The sequence below is a fragment of the Mesoplodon bidens genome (assembly GCF_964165515.1).
Source record: "Mesoplodon bidens genome assembly, chromosome: 10".
Classification (NCBI taxonomy): domain Eukaryota; kingdom Metazoa; phylum Chordata; class Mammalia; order Artiodactyla; family Ziphiidae; genus Mesoplodon; species Mesoplodon bidens.
Genome location: NC_138172.1, coordinates 38,463,368 through 38,482,356, shown reverse-complemented (window position 1 = coordinate 38,482,356; position 18,989 = coordinate 38,463,368). Strand labels below are relative to the sequence as shown.

The 18,989-nt window shown below is 51.2% G+C and overlaps 1 protein-coding gene across 1 annotated transcript; it reads left to right on the top strand.

The window, feature by feature from the left end:
* Positions 1–8,648: 8,648 nt before the first annotated feature.
* On the top strand, positions 8,649–12,330 carry GNAT1 (G protein subunit alpha transducin 1; the record flags this gene model as incomplete). Its single annotated transcript, XM_081246231.1, has 9 exons — positions 8,649–8,754; positions 9,966–10,008; positions 10,115–10,256; positions 10,359–10,516; positions 10,602–10,730; positions 10,992–11,121; positions 11,415–11,568; positions 11,684–11,875; positions 12,250–12,330. The coding sequence occupies 8 exons, from the start codon at positions 8,649–8,651 to the stop codon at positions 11,872–11,874; spliced, it is 1,053 nt and encodes a 350-aa protein (XP_081102357.1). The 3' UTR covers position 11,875; positions 12,250–12,330.
* Positions 12,331–18,989: the final 6,659 nt, after the last annotated feature.

The window sequence follows — 18,989 nt, the reverse complement described above, 5'->3', positions numbered from 1 at the left end:
GGACGCGCAGGCTCAGCGGCCATGGCTCACAGGCCCAGCCGCTCCGCGGCATGTGGGATCTTCCCAGACCGGGGCACGAACCCGTGTCCCCTGCATCGGCAGGCAGACTCTCAGCCACTGCGCCACCAGGGAAGCCCTTGTACCCCATCTTTATTCATTCATCTGTTGATGGACATTTAGGTTGTTTCCATGTCTTGGCTATTGTGAATAGTGCTGCTATGAACATAGGGGTGCATGTATCTTTTTGAATTATAGTTTTGTCGAGATATATGCCCAGGAATAGGATTGCTGGATCATATGGCAACTCTATTTTTAGTTTTTTGAGGAACCTCCATACTGTTTTCCATAGTGGCTGCACCAACTTACATTCCCCCCAACAGTGTAGGAGGGTTCCCTTTTCTCCACACCCTCTCCAGCATTTGTTATTTGAGGACTTCTTAACGATGGCCATTCTGACCAGTGTGAGGTGGTACCTCATTGTAGTTTTGAGTTTCATTTCTCTAATAATTAGCGATGTTAAGCATCTTTTCATCTGCCTGTTGGCCATCCGTATGTCTTCTCTGAAGAAATGTCTATTTAGTTCCTCTGCCCATTTTTCAACTGGATTGTTGGTGTTTTTTTTGTTGAACTGCATGAGCTGTTTGTATATTTTGGAAATTAAGCCCTTGCTGGTCGCATCGTTTGCAAGTATCTTCTCCCATTCTGTAGGTTGTCTTTTTGTTTTGTTTATGGTTTCCTTTGTTGTGCAAAAGCTTTTATTTTTTAAATTTAATTTTATTTATTTTTTTATACAGCAGGTTCTTATTAATTAGTGTATACATGTCAATCCCAATCTCCCAATTCATCCCACCACCACCACCACCACCACCACTTTCCCCCTTGGTGTCCATACGTTTGTTCTCTACATCTTGTCTCTATTTCTGCCCTGCATACCAATTCATCTGTACCATTTTTCTAGGTTCCACATATATGCGTTAATATACGATATTTTTCTCTTTCTGACTTACTTCACTCTGTATGAGTCTCTAGATCCACCCACGTCTCTACAAATGACCCAATTTCGTTCATTATTATGGCTGAGTAATATTCCATTGTATATATGTACCACATCTTCTTTATCCATTTGTCTGTCAATGGGCATTTAGGTTGCTTCCATGACCTGGCTATTGTAAATAGTGCTGCAATGAACATTGGAGTGCATGTGTCTTTTTGAATTGTGGTTTTCTCTGGGTATATGCCCAGTAGTCGGATTGCTGGATCATATGGTAGTTCTATTTTTAGTTTTTTAAGGAACCTCCATACTGTTCTCCATAGTGGCTGTATCAATTTACATCCCCACCAACAGTGCAAGAGGGTTCCCTTTTCTCCACACCGTCTCCAGCATTTGTTGTTTGTAGATTTTTTGATGATACCAATTCTAACTGGTGTGAGGTGATACCTCGTTGTAGTTTTGATTTGCATTTCTTTATTTTTATTTTTTTTATTTTTTATTTTTTTTAAATTCTGTCTCAATTATCCTTTATTTGTAGTTTACCTTGAATTACTCTGGTAACCTATTGAGGTTTTTTTTTTTTTCTCTCCAATTCGCGCTGTCTCGGCGCACGTACGTGTCACCAGCTCTTTTTTTTTTTTTTTTTTTTAATTTATGGCTGTGTTGGGTCTTCGTTTCTGTGAGAGGGCTTTCTCTAGTTGTGGCAAGTGGGGGCCACTCCTCATCGCGGTGCGCGGGCCTCTCACTATCGCGGCCTCTCTTGTTGCGGAGCACAGGCTCCAGACGCGCAGGCTCAGTAATTGTGGCTCACGGGGCCAGCTGCTCCGTGGCATGTGGGATCTTCCCAGACCAGGGCTCGAACCCATGTGTCCGGCATTGGCAGGCAGACGCTCAACCACTGCGCCACCAGGGAAGCCCCTGCATTTCTTTAATAATTAGTGATGTTGAGCAGCTTTTCATGTGCTTCTTGGCCATCTGTGTGTCTTCTTTGGAGAAATGTCTATTGAGGTCTTCTGCCCATTTTTTGATTGGTTTTTTTTGTGTGTGTGTGTGCTGTACACGGGCCTCTCACTGTTGTGGCCTCTCCCGTTGCGAAGCACAGGCTCCAGACGCGCAGGCTCAGTGGCCATGGCTCACAGGCCCAGCTGCTCTGCGGCACCAGGGAAGCCCTATTTCCATTACTCTAGGAGGTGGATCAAAAAAAGATCTTGCTGTGATTTATGTCAAAGAGTGTTCTTTCTATGTTTTCCTCTAAGAGTTTTATAGTGTCCGGTCTTACATTTAGGTCTCTAATCCATTTTGAGTTTATTTTTGTGTATGGTGTTAGGTAGTGTTCTAATTTCATTCTTTTACATGTAGCTGTCCAGTTTTCCCAGCACCGCTTATTGAAGAGACTGTCTTTTCTCCATTGTATATCCTTGCCTCCTTTGTCATAGATTAGTTGACCATAGGTGCGTGGGTTTAGTTCTGGGCTTTCTATCCTGTTCCATTGATCTATACTTCTGTTTTTGTGCCAGTACCATATTGTCTTGATTACTGTAGCTTTGTAGTATAGTCTGAAGTCAGGGAGTCTGATTCCTCCAGCTCCGTTTTTTTCCCTCAAGATTGCTTTGGCTATTCGGGGTCTTTTGTGTCTCCATACAAATTTTAAGATTTTTTGTTCTAGTTCTGTAAAGAATGCCACTGGTAATTTGATAGGGATTGCATTGAATCTGTAGATTGCTTTGGGTAGTAGAGTCATTTTCACAATATTGATTCTTCCAGTCTGAGAACATAGTATATCTCCCCATCTGTTTGTGTCATCTTTGATTTCTTTCATCAGTGTCTTATAGTTTTCTGAGTACAGGTCTTTTACCTCCTTAGGTAGGTTTATTCCTAGGTATTTTATTCTTTTTGTTGCAATGGTGAATAGGATTGTTTCCTTAATTTCTCTTTCTGATCTTTTATTGTTAGTGTATAGGAATGCAAGAGATTTCTGTGCATTAATTTTGTATCCTGCAACTTTACCAAATTCATTGATTAGCCTAGTATTTTTCTGGTGACATCTTTAGGATTCTCTATGTATAGTATCATGTCACCTGCAAACAGTGACAGTTTTTTGTGTTTTTTTTTTGCGGTACGCGGGCCTCTCAGTGTTGTGGCCTCTCCTGCTGCGGAGCACAGGCTCCGGACGCACAGGCTCAGCAGCCATGGCTCACGGGCCCAGGCGCTCCGCTGCATGTGGGATCTTCCCAGACTGGGGCACGAACCCGTGTCCCCTGCATCAGCAGGCGGAATCTCAACCACTGTGCCACCAGGGAAGCCCAATGACAGTTTTACTTCTTTTCCAATTTGTATTCCTTTTATTTCTTTTGCTTCTCTGATTGCCATGGCTAGGACTTCCAAAACTATGTTGAATAATAGTGGCGAGAGTCGATATCCTTATCTTGTTCCTGATCTTAGAGGAAATGCTTTCAGTTTTTCACCATTGAGAATGATGTTTGCTGTGGGTTTGTCGTATATGGCCTTTATTATGCTGAGGTAGGTTCCTTCTATGCTCACTTTCTGGAGAGTTTTTATCATAAATGGGTGTTGAATTTTGTCAAAAGCTTTTTCTGCATCTATTGAGATGATCGTATTGTTCTTCTTCAATTTGTTAATATGGTGTATCACATTGATTGATTTGTGTTTATTGAAGAATCCTTGCATCCCTGGGATAAATCCCACTTGATCATGGTGTATGATCCTTTTAATATGTTGCTGGATTCTGTTTGCTAGTATTTTGTTGAGGAGTTTTGCATCTATATTCATCAGTGATATTGGTCTGTAATTTTCTTTTTTTGTAGTATCTTTGGTTTTGGTATCAGGGTGATGGTGGCCTCATAGAATGAGTTTGGGAGTGTTCCTTCCTCTGCAATTTTTTGGAAGAGTTTGAAAGGATGGGTGTTAGCTCTTTTCTAAATGTTTGATAGGACTCACCTGTGAAGCCATCTGGTCCTGGACTTTTGTTTGCTGGAAGATTTTTAATCACAGTTTCAATTTCATTACTTGTGATTGGTCTGTTCATATTTTCTATTTCTTCCTGGTTCATTCTTGGAAGGTTATACCCTTCTAAGATTTCATCCATTTCTTCCAGGTTATCCATTTTATTGGCATAGAGTTGCTTGTAGTAGTCTCTTAGGATGCTTCGTATCTCTGCGGTGTCTGTTGTAACTTCTCCTTTTTCATTCCTAATTTTATTGATTTGAGTCCTCTCCCTCTTTTTCTTGATGAGTCTGGCTGAAGGTTTATCAATTTTGTTTATCTTCTGAAAGAACCAGCTTTTAGTTTTATTGATCTTTACTATCGTTTTCTTTGTTTCTTTTTTTTTTAAATTTATTTATTTACTTTTGGCTACTTTGGGTCTTTGTTGCTGTGTGCGGGCTTTCTCTAGCTGCGGCGAGCAGTGTCCACTCTTTTTTTGTTGCGGTGTGTGGGCTTCTCATTGCGGTGGCCTCTCTTTGTTGCAGAACACGGGCTCCAGGTGCGTGGGCTTTAGCAGTTGTGGCATGCGGGCTCAGCATTTGTGGCTCATGGGCTCCAGAGCACAGGCTCAGCAGCTGTGGTGCACGGGCCCAGTTGCTCCGCAGCATGTGGGATCATCCCAGACCAGGGCTCGAACCCATGTCCCCTGCATTGGCAGGCGGATTCTTAACCACTGCGCCACCAGGGAAGTCCCTCTTTGTTTCTATTTCATTTATTTCTGCTCTGATCTTTATGATTTCTTTCCTTCTACTAACTTTAGGTTTTGTTTGTTCTTCTTTCTCTAGTTCCTTTAGGTGTAAGGTTAGATTGTTTATTTGAGATTTTTCTTGTTTCTTGGGGTAGGCTTGTATTGCTATAAACTTCCCCTTAGAACTGCTTTTTCTGCATCCCATAGGTTTTCGATCTTCGTGTTTTCATTGTCATTTGTCTCTAGGTATCTTTTGATTTCCTCTTTGATTTCTTCAGTGATCTCTTGGTTATTTAGTAACCTGTTGTTTAGCCTCCATGTGTTTGTGTTTTTTATGTTTTTTTCCCTGTAGTTGATTTCTAATCTCATAGCGTTGTGGCTGGAAAAGATGCTTGATATGATTTCAGTTTTCTTAAATTTACTGAGGCTTGATTTGTGACCCAAGATGTGGTCTATCCTGGAGAATGTTCCATGTGCACTTGAGAAGAAAGTGTAATCTGCTGTTTTTGGATGGAATGTCCTATAAATATCAATTAAATCTATCTGGTCTATTGTGTCATTTAAAGCTTGTGTTTCCTTATTAATTTTCTGTCTGGATGATCTGTCCATTGGTGTAAGTGAGGTGTTAAAGTCCCCTGCTATTATTGTGTTACTGTCAATTTCCTCTTTTATAGCTGTTAGCAGTTGCCTTATGTATTGAGGTGCTCCTATGTTGAGTGCATGTATATTTATAATTGTTATATCTTCTTCTTGGATTGATCCCTTGATCATTATGTAGTGTCCTTCCTTGTCTCTTGTAACATTCTTTATTTTAAAGTCTCTTTTATCTGATATGAGTATTGCTACTCCAGCTTTCTTTTGATTTCATTTGCATGGAATATCTTTTTCCATCCCCTCACTTTCAGTCTGTGTGTGTCCCTAGGTGTGAAGTGGGTCTCTTGTAGACACCATGTATATGGGTCTCGTTTTTGTGTCCATTCAGCGAGACTGTGTCTCTTGGTTGGAACATTTAATCCATTCACGTTTAAGGTAATTATTGATATGTATGTTCCTATTACCATTTTCTTACTTGTTATGGGTTTGTTCTTGTAGTTCCTTTTCTTCTCTTGTGTTTCCCACTTAGAGAAGTTCCTTTAGCATTTGCTGTAGAGCTGGTTTGGTGGTGCTGAATTCTCTTAGCTTTTGCTTGTCTGTAAATCTTTTGATTTCTCTGTCGAATCTGAATGAGATCCTTGCCAGGTAGAGTAATCTTGGTTGTAGGTTCTTCCCTTTCATCACTTTAAATATATCGTGCCACTCCCTCCTGGCTTGTAGAGTTTCTGCTGAGAAATCAGCTGTTAACCTTATGGGAGTTCCCTTGTATGTTATTTGTTGTTTTTCCCTTGCTGCTTTCAGTAATTTTTCTTTGTCTTTAATTTTTATCAATTTGATTACTATGTGTCTCGCTGTGTTTCTCCTTGGGTTTATCCTGCCTGGGACTCTCTGCACTTCCTGGACTTGGGTGGCTATTTCCTTTCCCATGTTAGGGAAGTTTTCGACTATAATCTCTTCAGATATTTTCTTGGGTCCTTTCTCTCTCTCTTCTCCTTCTGGGACCCCTATAATGCGAATGTTGTTGCATTTAATGTTGTCCCAGAGGTCTCTTAGGCTATCTTCATTTCTTTTCATTCTTTTTTCTTTATTCTGTTCCACAGCAGTGAATTTCACCATTCTCTCTTCCAGGTCACTTATCCGTTCTTCTGCCTCAGTTATTCTGCTATTGATTCCTTCTAGTGTAGTTTTCATTTCAGTTATTGTATTGTTCATCTCTGTTTGTTTGTTCTTTAATTCTTCTAGGTGTTTGTTCTTTCATTCTTCTAGGTCTTTGTTAAACATTTCTTGCATCTTCTCGATCTTTGCCTCCATTCTTTTTTTGAGGTCCTGGATCATCTTCACTATCATTATTCTGAATTCTTTTTCTGGAAGGTTGCCTATCTCCACTTCATTTAGTTGTTTTTCTGGGGTTTTATCTTGTTCCTTCATCTGGTACAAAGTCCTCTGCCTTTTCATTTTGTCTATCTTTCTGTGAATGTGGTTTTCCTTCCACAGGCTGCAGAATTGTAGTTCTGCTGTGCAAAAGCTTTTAAGTTTGATTAGGTCACCTTTGTTCATTTTTCCTTTTATTTCTATTCCTTTGGGAGACTGACCTGAGAAAATATTGGTACAATTTATGTCAGAATGTTTTGCCTATGTTCTCTTCTAGGAGTTTTATGGTGTCGTGTTTAAGTCTGTAAGCCATTTTGAGTTTATTTTTGTGTATAGTGTAAGGGTGTGTTCTAACTTCATTGATTTACATGCACCTGTCCAGCTTTCCCAACACTAGGGACAGTCTTCAATGCTCAATATCTGGGGCCCTCGCACCCCGGGTCCGCAAGAGTTGAGTCCTAAGACAGCCAGGTTTCTGGGAAGTTCAGCCAGGTGGGGGCCTTGAGAGCCCATGATTTGGGTCTTCTGATGGGAGGTGGCAAATCTCCAGAGGCTGGAACTCAACATTACATGCTCAGTTAAACCACTTCCACTCAGCAGCACGTCCTGTCCCATCTAAATCCCCAGAGACCTCTGACCCCTAAACTGAGGCAGGCATGCCCTGGAGATACCCCTAGGCAGGTCCCAGATTACCGACAGGGGACAGAAGAGTGAGGCTCATCTGCTCCTCCCCTGGGAACACCAGACCTGCTTCAGGACTCAGTTTTCCCATCTGATAACAGGCCTGAAAAACATTCCCTGGAAGAGCCTGGCCACATCTGCAGGTCAGAGTGTTGCACCATGGGTACACCTAGACACAGGTATGTGCAAGTGCGCACACATACAGGCAGACACATGCATAAATGTACATGTACACAGGCAAGTGCACACACACATGCACATATACATGCACTTATACATTCATGCACACCCATGCACACATTAACCCAGTTTAGCACAATAAAGTACACATACAAACACATCTGCATATGAAGAGAAATGCACAAAAGCACATCCATGCACATGCACACATGGTACACAGGCAAGCATAGACACACATATGCACTCACAAAGGCATAAAAATGCAGACATAAACACACAAGTATACACAGACAAACGTGTCATGTCATTGCCTTGCTTGGTGCCAGTAAAGTATACATGCACTCACCCAGTACACGTAGCAGACATGCACACCCACCCAAGTCCATTGGAATCATGGAGGCATGTAGAGGCCTTGACCAGGTCAGATCCAGACCTTGGTACAGGGCAAATGCAATGTCCACCTTTCCCTGTTGACTCCCTGATGAGCATGGAACCCCGGTTCAGAGTCAACAGCCCTTCTCAACTACATCCTGCTGTGTGACCCTCTGAGCCTCCACTTCCTCATCAGTAAAATGATGTGGGTACCCATCTGCCAGGGCTGGTGTGAGCTAGGTAAGGAGCAATGTTAAGCCCAGTGCTGGGCAGGTGTCAGGTGCTCCTTGCATGCTTCTCCCTCTACTCCGTGCTGCCAGGCCTACCCCCCAATGCCCCCACCCTGGAACTTGAGGCCCTCTCCTCCCCTTTCTGAGCCTGGATCCTATGGAACATGTCTCCCTGCTCTGGAGCAGGGCTGGACTACCTCCAGGGTCTCTCCCAGAGGGTTTGGGGAGCAGCGTACAGGGGGTGCGGAGTCAGCAGTTGAGGGATTGGGGCCATGCCAGCCTGATTAGGGCGGCTGGGGGCTGAGCTGGATTCACCTGTCCTTGTCTCTGATTGGCTCTTGGGTACCAACAACCCCCAAATCCTACTAAGCAGCCCCAACAGGGCCTGTACAGGTCTGTGGACAGCCAGTTGATTGCCAGTTCTGAGGTCAGAAGGGTGTCTGGGGAGGCCAGAGGCTGGCCTGAGCCTGGCTCTGGGGATCCCCTTCATCCAGAAGAGCCAACTGACCACCCTGTTCCTTCACCTCCTGCCGGGACCATGGGGGCTGGGGCCAGCGCTGAGGAGAAGCACTCAAGGGAGCTGGAAAAGAAGCTGAAAGAAGATGCCGAGAAGGATGCTCGAACCGTGAAACTGCTGCTTCTGGGTAAGGGTGTGGGCTGCGTTGAGGCCACTGCTACTAGTCAGAGGCCCAGGGGCAGGCAGGTGGCCCTTCTGTGAAGTAGGTGTGACTTGGGAAACAGAATGAGCCTGCAACCTGGCAGGAAACAGAGTGGGAGCCCTGGCCAAGCAAGCCCTGGCCAAGCCTTGACAAGTGATGCCTTGGCTCCCTAAGGCTGGATATCCCACAGAACCCCTCTCCAGAGGGCCAAGCCTCAGGCAACCTCCCCTCCCAAGAAGTGTGTGCCAATCTCACTCTTGTAGAGATGTGTGTACAAGGCCTAGTTTTGCCCTGGCTGTGCTCCCTCAAACACCAGGCTTTGGCTTGATGGGCCTGCTGGGCAGGGCTCAGAAACCAGGGGCCTCCTTGGGAGCCCCACAACAAGGCTGCTCCCTTGGGAAGGAGAAGGTCACAGTCCTCCTGAGAGTGGGCAGCCTCTAGGACCACCCAGATCCACAGACAATGACCCTCACTTTCCAGAGCTTTATTGTTGACAGACCTGCAGACAGTTAAAGGGGGTAGGGGGTACTAAGGCCCAGCCGGGAATAGGTAAAGCCATGTCCTTGGTCCCATGGGTAGTGAGGGGAGATGGGGCTGATCTAGTACCCCAAGGCCACTTCCTCCCCCCAAGGGAAGAAGGAGCTGCTTTGAGAGGGCAGTGCAGGCTCTACCCAGGCTCTCCAGGGTCCAGTCAGACAGCTGGATGTGGGCAGAGGGACCAAGCCAGAGTACCCCAGGGAAGAGAGAGAGGCTAAGCCAGAAATCCCATTAACTGTGCCCAACACCCGCATGAGAACAGGCTCAGAGGGGCTGTTAGCTCTGTCCTCTCCCCCAGCAAAAGGTGCTAATTCCCTCTGAGCCTCTTGGAGACACTTCCTCCCACCACAGGTGAAAAGCAGGGGTTGACCTGGCTCAAATAATCCCATGCATGCAGTACCAGAATCTTCCACAAGGTGGAGCTCCAGGTTTCTTTATTTTTGTCCTCAGAATAATAAAACTGAAAATACCAGGCTCTTGAAGGCTCCTCAGCACAGTCTAGGTTGTCGATTCCCCTCGTCAGCCCCCTTCTGTCACTCCTGACGTTTACGTTTTGCCGCCAGGGCATCATGACCAGACTTTGAGGGTTGGGGGCAAAACAGGTGTGATAGAGGCGGCAGAGCGGTCAGCGCGTCTCTGAGGTAGGGTTTCCATTCCAGGTGCCGGTGAGTCCGGGAAGAGTACCATTGTCAAGCAGATGAAGTAAGTGCCCCTGCCCTACCCGAGGCCCCTGGGGGTGGGCACACGCACGAGGTCTGTCCTTCCCCACCTACCCAAGAGGCGCTGACCCGGCTCCCCACGGCTGCAGGATCATCCACCAGGATGGGTACTCGCTGGAAGAGTGCCTCGAGTTCATTGCCATCATATATGGCAACACGCTACAGTCCATCTTGGCCATCGTGCGCGCCATGACCACGCTCAATATCCAGTATGGAGACTCTGCGCGCCAGGTGTGCCAAGAGACTAGCTGAACAGGGCTTCTGGAGACTCGAGGTGCGAGGATGGGCCCAAGTCCATGGTCACCACCAACCACTCCCCTGCCCCACCCCCAGGACGATGCCCGGAAGCTGATGCACATGGCGGACACCATCGAGGAGGGCACGATGCCCAAGGAGATGTCAGACATCATCCAGCGGCTGTGGAAGGACTCGGGTATCCAGGCCTGTTTCGATCGCGCCTCGGAGTACCAGCTCAACGACTCTGCTGGCTAGTGAGAGCACAGGCCGGGCGCGGGGCGGGCGGGACCCTGCCACGCCCCTCCACCCAACCCTACCTACACCCCGGATCTCCCGCAGCTACCTCTCGGACCTGGAGCGCCTGGTAACCCCGGGCTACGTGCCCACTGAACAGGACGTGCTGCGCTCGCGTGTCAAGACCACTGGTATCATTGAGACGCAGTTCTCCTTCAAGGACCTCAACTTCCGGTACGACCCCGCGCCCTAGCAGCTCTCGCTCTCCGGGGGCCTGTCCGCAAGTTCACTGCCTGAGGCCCCGTCTGATCCCAGAGGTCCCATCCCTACGAGAGACCCTGCCCCTTCTCGGACAACCCGCCCGCAGAAATGCCCGGCCCCTCCGGATGCCACTCCCATCTGGGTGCCTCCCAGCCAGCATTAGGAAACCAGGGGATGCCTGTGGGCACGTCCAGGGGACTCGATGCGCCGGCTTAGGTTCCCACGGCCCCGCAGGATGTTCGATGTGGGCGGGCAGCGCTCAGAACGCAAGAAGTGGATCCACTGCTTCGAGGGTGTGACCTGCATCATCTTCATCGCGGCGCTCAGCGCCTACGACATGGTGCTTGTGGAGGACGACGAAGTGGTGAGTGCTCCAGCAGGGCCTGAGCGTTTGAGCGGGGAGGAGGAGAGCGGAAAGCAGAGACAGCGCTGCGGGCGCGGGGAGCATCTGAGAGAGGATATTCGACCCAGAGCGGTCTGAAGGAGGAGATGAGGCAGCCTGCTGCCCTGCTTAGGGGGGCGAAAGGGGAGACGGTCTTGGAGCTGTCTGGGCAGGGAGGCCCCGGAGCCCAGAGAGCAGGGGTCTGCCCGCCGGCCGCAGCCAGGTGGGGGCGGCGGCCGCAGTCCCCGGTGCCCGACAGCCTCTGCCCTCCTCAGAACCGTATGCACGAGAGCCTGCACCTATTCAACAGTATCTGCAACCACCGCTACTTCGCCACCACGTCCATCGTGCTCTTCCTCAACAAGAAGGACGTTTTCTTGGAGAAGATAAAAAAGGCGCACCTCAGCATCTGCTTTCCGGACTACAACGGTGAGAACCTCGGCCCGCCGCCAGGCGGCGTCGCAAACCCACGATCTCGGCCTGCGCTCCTCCCGCCGCGGGGAGGATTTGCTACCGGGAGTGAGAACTCCCCCTTCTCCGCCAGGGCCCAACACATATGAGGACGCGGGCAATTACATCAAGGTGCAATTCCTCGAGCTCAACATGAGACGCGACGTGAAGGAGGTCTATTCCCACATGACGTGTGCCACCGACACACAGAACGTCAAGTTTGTCTTCGACGCTGTCACCGACATTATCATCAAGGAGAACCTCAAAGACTGCGGCCTCTTCTGAGGTGGCTCCTCGCGGGCCGGGATGCTCCCCTGTCGGGCCTCTTGGTCTCAATACCCCAAGCCCCATCCCCTGCTCCCCATCCCACCTCTCGACTGCAGGCCCCTCCTCAGCTCTCCAGATCCACTCCACTGCCTGCCCTCTGGCCCCAACTTCCAGACCCTATTGCTTCCAGGCCCCACCCTGACTCCTCAGGCTCCACCCCATGGCCATAGGCCCCTCCCCTGGCTCACAAGCTCCACCCACTCAAGCTCTTTTGACCCCGCCCCAACCCCCCAGGTGTCACTGCTTCCAAGCCCACCTCCACCTGTCTCTCAGCCTAAACCCAGTTATTTGGGTGCTTAGGAATGTTGACTCTGTTCCTTTTTCTCTTCACAGGTGCCTGAACTCATGGCATTCCTGAGACCCTGTAGCCCTTGCCGCCTTGTAGCCCCAATCCGCATGACCCCTATCAGCCCCCCAGGACTCCTGGGCCCCAGCCTGTGGCCCCACCAGCCACAGATTCAAAACCCTAAGCCCTGCTAACCTTGAGGGACTTACCCTCCCCCATGGCTCCCAGGATTCCCAGGTCTCCCAGAGTCCGGTGCCCCCAGCCACCCCAGCACTGCCCTTCACGGCCTGGCTGCACTGGCCTCCAGGACCCACCACAGCCAGCCCCAGCTAGGAGCAAGCAGTATTTGGGGCAGCTACAGCTCACGGTGACTCAGCAGTACCCCACTGACCAATCTCCTGCTGCTCTCCTGCCCCAGGAGGCCCGTGATTCACCTGGTGGGTCTGGGTTCAGCAAACAGCCCTCCCTCCCAGAGTTTCATGAAAGGCAGGGGGGCAGGAAGGGAACCCTCCTCCAAGCAGGCCTGCTGCTTACCATCAGCCCATTCTAGCCTTACCACCTCCATGTGACAAGTCTGACACCCATCTGCCCAGTGGCCAGTGACTGCCCCACCCAGCAGCTTTAGGGGTCCAAAGTCCAAGCCAGCTCTGGCCTGTGAAACTCATACATAGACGAACTAGTGAGTGGGGGCAAGCCTGGGAGCTCCTGGTGCCAGGAAGAGACTCAAGCTGGACCCTTCTCCACATATCCTAACCCCTTCTCCCACAGGCTCTGCCCCCTCCATGCTTGGACACTGTATTCATGTCCTACTCACTTACACACCCACAGTACTCCAGGCCAGTCTGTTGAGGGAGGGTACTGTTGACACCAGCTGTGGCCAATGGCTGAACTGTCCTAAGGGGTGGCTGGGAGCAGAGTCCGGCTCCCATCGATCAGCCCCAGGCAGGGGATTTGGGACAGGAAGGAGGCCCAGATTGTGCCCAGAGGGGTCTGCCTCAGGTAGGGTCATAAGCAAACCCAGGTGACCCTCTTGTCCCTGCCAGCAGCTTCTCTCATCCTTCCCATTCAGGGCCCATTCCCTGGTGGGAAAAACTGAGGTCCATGCCTGAACCATCAGTGAGAAAGGCATCCATGTCCCCACACCCCTGCTCCCTACTTCCTCATCAAGCACCAAGTCCTCGCTGATGCCCGTGGGCTGGGGCCTGTGCTGTAGTCGAGGGCAAGGAGCACCTATCTAACAAGGCCAGGGCATAATTTGCACTCCCTTCAGCTAGATACACAGACTCAGCAATAAATCTTTGCATCAGGCCCCAGCTGTCCTTTCTTGGGGGGAGGGGGAGAGTGTTAATGATCATGAGTCATGCAAATTTATTAAGTGCCCAGTGCTGGGCTGGACGTGAGTGGGAAGGTGGTCCCTTCCAGGGAGAAGCACCTGACCTAACATGGCAGGGGTCACTCTTGGAGGCATGGGATCAAGTTGGGGTCTTGAGAGGGGTTGAGAGGGGGAAAGGAGCCATGGGAAATGTTCACAAGGACGATGTTGGATCAAGAGGGGGTTGTGAGGTGGAAGCTCATTCTGGCAGGGACTGTAGTGTGTATAAGGCCCAGGAACATGGGCTGGTGGGCCACAGGAGTTCAGTGGAATAGGAGCAGGGAAGGGGAGACGGGGTGGGGAGACTGGACAGATGTCAAACGCCAGCCTAAGGGCCTGTGCTTCCTCCAGAAGATCATGGGTCCAGGAAGCCCTTGAAGCTAGAACATAATTGCAGGGCTGGGATTAGGGTGAGGCAAATGAGGCACTCACCTCAGGTGTTAAGATTTAAGGTGATGCCAAAAATATCAGTAACCAAGATAAATATTAATGCAATACTTTCAAAATCAAATTACTGCCAAAAAATCCATAATGAACAGAGTATCAAAATTTTAAATAAAGACAAGATCCAAGAGAGCCCTGCAGAGCCATATTGGACCCTGAAGCAAAAGGAAAAATGTCCACTCCTATATATGTTTTTATGTATTTTTAAAGGTTAATTTTTTTTTTACAGAACATTATAGTTGAAATAACATCGAACAAATTGTAAGTAGGTATATTAAAACTCACAATATTACTTTAAGATTAAATATTTTATTTATACCTAAAACAGAATTTATACTTTTATTTTCTTGGCTTTAATGGAAATAAAATCATCAATGATATTTTCCAAATCTGTTTCTGGAAAAAATAATCATTAAAAATTTTCATAAAAACATGTATATAGGGGCACATATTTTTCCTGGGAGCTGGGCATGGGGGAGGAGAGGAGTGGGGCTGGGAGGGTCCATGAGGAAGAGACTTATGTCATTACCCCGTGGAGCCAGGATCTGCAAGGAGCGGGACTCACTGACAAGGGTCTGGATCTGTGCAGTGACCAAGTGCATGTGATGCCCCCACCAAGCTGGGATTGCACAGGAGTGTTGAGGGGACTGAGTTTTCTGGACATGTGGCCACTTGGGGGAGAGGTCCAGGAGTCAGACAGATACTTGGGGCTGGGCAGAAGGCAGCATGTGGGCAGCATCCTCAATGTCCAGGTGGAAGTGGCACTGTGAGCCTGTGCAGGGCTAGAAGGGGAGAGTGAGGGTGCCCAGGCCTGAGCATGGGGTGGAGGGGAGGGACGCTGGATGGGTTAGAGAGCCCAGGACACATGGGCAGCCACAATGGTGCTGCTTAGAGTCCTGAGGGTAGGATGAGGCTCAGGCCAGTGGTTCAGGACCTCACTGGGTGGTTTTGGGCCTGGCTGAGCTGGGCTGCTCATCCCTGCTAAGGACCCTCTGCCCAAACAATTTACTGGAGTGACGTGGGGCAGGGGAGAGTGATGGTGGGATTTATGGGGAAGGGCAAGGTGGAAGACAGAAGGCTTTGAGAAGCTGGCGGTGGCAGGCTTGAGACAGAGGAAGCTGTGGGGTCTTCCACATGGTCACCTTGTCTTGGAAGGAAGGTAATGAGCTCCCCAGCCTTCCTAGGCAAGGGACAGAGAGGAGGCCAAACACCATGCAGGGGCTGGACCCCACGCTCCAGGTTCTGACCCTAGGGACTGGGATTCTGAACCAATATTCTTGGATCCCATGGACTGAGGACACTGCCTGGCCTCAAGCTGCCCTGTTCATGGCCAGCAATATGGGGGTGGGGGGTCGAGTCTCCTGGCCTGAAGCCTCCTCAGCCCCGCTTAACACACCTGTGTAATTGCACCCTAACCAGCAGGATCAATGGGTGCCTAATGCCTGATTCACAGTCCAGGGCCGAGGATCAGAGGGAGCTGGCCCAGAGTCGGCACAGTGACTACACTCTAGTCTTGTAGTCAGGGGGCATTTACTGTGGGCACCTCCAGCCTCCACCATCCCTGCCTGACCTCAACCTCAGGTGCCCCTGGGGGCCTTCCCAGCCTTCGACTCTGGCTCTGGCGGGACTAACCTGGCCCAGCCACGGAACAGAGATTAGACAGGCCTGGCGAACCGTTAATGCTGCTGACGTCAGGGCCCGGTCGGGTGGCTACTGGGTGGGGGCTTGGGCCCTCCCCACGGGCAGTAGCATGGCCCACGTGACCTGGGCGCATTAAGCCGCTTCAGTGGCCAGAGAAGCTGGGTGCCAGAGCTCAGGGGAGAGGGGGGGCCCTCTGGGACTGTAGGGGCAGGCTCCAGCCTAGAGGTCACCAGCTCTGTGGACTCAGGCCAGGGGAGAACCAGACAGGTGGGTTTGCCTATGGATGCCCTCTATACTTCCACAACCCTGCACCCCTGCTAGTGCCCAGAGAGAAGCCTCCCGGACACCAAGATGGGCAGAGTGTATTCAGGAGCTATGGGTGTGGGTCCTCAACCCTGGGGTATGGAGGTGAGAACCACCCTCTCCTGTGAGGCCCTGAAAGCCCCAACATGACTCCAGGCCAAGGGTCCCGCCCCTGCACACAGTCCTCCGCCTTTCAGTGCCAATCCCACATGCACTCAAGGTTCCCTGTGGCCAAGCTGTTCCTTCCATCCACAGTACCCTCTCTTCCCCACCCTGGCATGTGCCTTTCTTCCCCTTGGCAGAGCCAAGCCCACGGATTGCTTCTCCATCAGGCTTTTCCTGATCCGCACACTCTAGCCTGGCAGGAGCTTTCCTGTCTAGAGGGCCCACACAGAGCGCTTGGAGACACTGAGCCTGGGCTGTGTGGTAGGGCGGCAAGAGCAGCCGCAGTCAGGGTAGGACGAGCTGGCTCTTCCAGGGGCTCAGGCACGGTTCTTGGAGGCGATCTTTCATTTGGGTGTTGAGGGACAAGTGAGAGTTTGCCAAGGAGGTGGGACAGGATGGGGAACCAGGAGGGCAGAGGCACGGGGAGGTGAAGGCTGGCATGTTCTTGGAACAGCCGGGCAGTGGGGGAGGTGAAGAGGCCAGCTGGGAAGAGGAGCAGGTTGGGAGGATGTCAGGCAGGCCAGCTGGGTGTGAGGCAGGTGCCTGCAGGGTGTACGAGGAATCAGTAGATACAGATGCTAGGCTCTGGGGAGGACTGGGTTGGAGGTGAAGACGGGGCCTCACTGTAAAAGAGGGTCTTGGGACACTGTGTAGATGGTGTGCCAGGGCAGGTGCTGGTGTGGTGAGAGGGGGCTGCCTAGCTGGAGGCTAAAGAGGGAGGAACAGAGCAAAGGGCTGCCAGGACCCTGGAAGGAGGGTCTGAGTGATCCTGGGATCCTAAGTTCTGTCTCATATATCTGACAGTTTCTTGGGCCTGTGTCTCAGATTCTGGAGATGGGGGATTGGAGGTAGGGGACTGGGCCGAAGGTTGAGATAAAGCTCCCCCCACCTTCCACTCCAGGTGGCTGCCCCCAGCACAGCAGCTGCGTGGATAGACATTCCCTCCAGCCTCTGGGAGAAGGTGCCTGATACCTCAGAGCCCCATAATGGCTGCCAACTGTCCAGCCACCTCAGGCTGGGCTGGGAGATTTGGCAGGTGGTGGGAAAGGCCTCTGAGCTGTGTTTGCCCTGGCTGGGGCCCAGGCCTAGCATCAACAATCGGGCAGCCCCTCCCCCAGCCTGGCCACAACTGGCCTGGCCCAGGGACCCCACCTCACACCACCCTCAGGGCTCCCACAGCAGCCCAGCCCAGCTGGCCCCTGCTCCCTCCAGTCTGGGTTGAGGACCCCAGCACACACATGCTGGATGACCTTGAAGCCAGGCCTGGCTCCTCAGGAACAGCCAATAGGAGCACCCAGCCCTTTGCAAATAGCTTCCGTGAGCATCCAGGATGTCTGGAGTTGGGAGGTGGGGGGCACACCTGAGACCCTGGTCAACACCTCTCCTATCTGACTCTGTCCCACAGGCAGTCCTCAAGCCCCTTCAAAGGGTGAGGGTCTTAGGGTCTCTCATGACCAAAGTAAGCTGTGATCTGGGATTACTCCAGCCCCAGATCAAGGGGGAGAGCCAGTCCCTTCCTATTTTTCAGCCATCAGCAGGGAGGGAGCTTAGATGGTTTGAGGTTTTCAAGGATTGCCACAATCCCAATGCCTTTCTCTTTAGTCCTCCCATCCCCTGGTACTCCCAGACAAAGCTGAGTCCCCTTGGCTCACAGCTTCCCCTTAACCCACTGCCTTCAGGCCAGGGGAAAAGCCAGAGCCATTTCCTTGTGACGCAGAGGGAAACTGAGGTACGCTAGGGCTTGGCTGCGGGGGTGCTGTGAGTCAGGCGGAAGAGAATCCTGGAGTCCTGACTCCCAGCCCAGGACAGGGAAGGGGTGAGGCCTGTCCTCTGAGGGTCTGCCACCAGGGAGGGTGGCAGACATGACACAGAGACATCCAGCTTGACTAGGAACAGCAGAGGCCATGGATTAATCGGATCAGAGCCAGTGGCTGAGAAGCAAGGGACACAGCTGTTCTGCAAACAACCCCCCCCAGCTCACCCCCAAGGTCAAGGCCTCCCCCAGCTTCCTGCTGGTTGCTCCTGGGCTGGTGGGCCTTAACACCCACCACCCACCTCTGAGCACTAAGGCCTTGGGTGGGAAGCAGGCAGGGGTGGGATAGGAGCCCTCAGCCAGGAATGGGGTCACCCTAAAACCCCTTCCCCTGAGGCACCAAGTCCCAGGCCCCACTTCCCATGGGCAGACACAGCTGTCTCCTACTCTTTAGAAATAAGGAAATGGGGGCGTGGCCAGGGAGATCCAGACAAGGCTCAGCGTGAGCCAAGACTCCAAAACTTGCTCCCCGCACCCCCTGCCCGCCCCCGCCCCGTCCTCGCTGCCCCTACCCTTGTCTACCCTCAATCTCTTCTGAGTATCTGGGGTGAAGACAGAACTGATGCAGGGAGCCCCTGTCCTCACCCTATCCCACCTCTGCTTGGGAAGGGTGAGGCAGGCAGGAAAGACATCTTGTGCCTAAGTGATGTGAAAGTCCCCCATTCAAGGCATCCTTCGCTGAGGTTAGGCATATGGCCCTGTTCCCATTCCTCTTAGCTGAACAGTCCCTTCTGGCTTGAGGGAAGTGAGGGCAGAGCATTTCAGGGGTTAGGGGGCGCTCAGGGACCTCAGAGAGAATCTGCTCTGGACTAAAGCATTCCCCCAACAAGATTCAACTGAGCCCCTCCCGGAGCAGCTGCTCTCCTAAGGCTCCTCCTTAGCGCTCGGGCTGCCCCTTTGCTCCAGGCCAGTGGAGGGCCCCCGCCTCTCCGCAGACCTGCCCCTCCTCCTGCGGGCCGCGGGGGATTGGCGGGCCAGGGGCGGGCCGGGGGCGGGGCCGAGCGCCCTTCATCCCCTGCCGCTGCGCTGAGCCGGGAGCAGAGCGGACA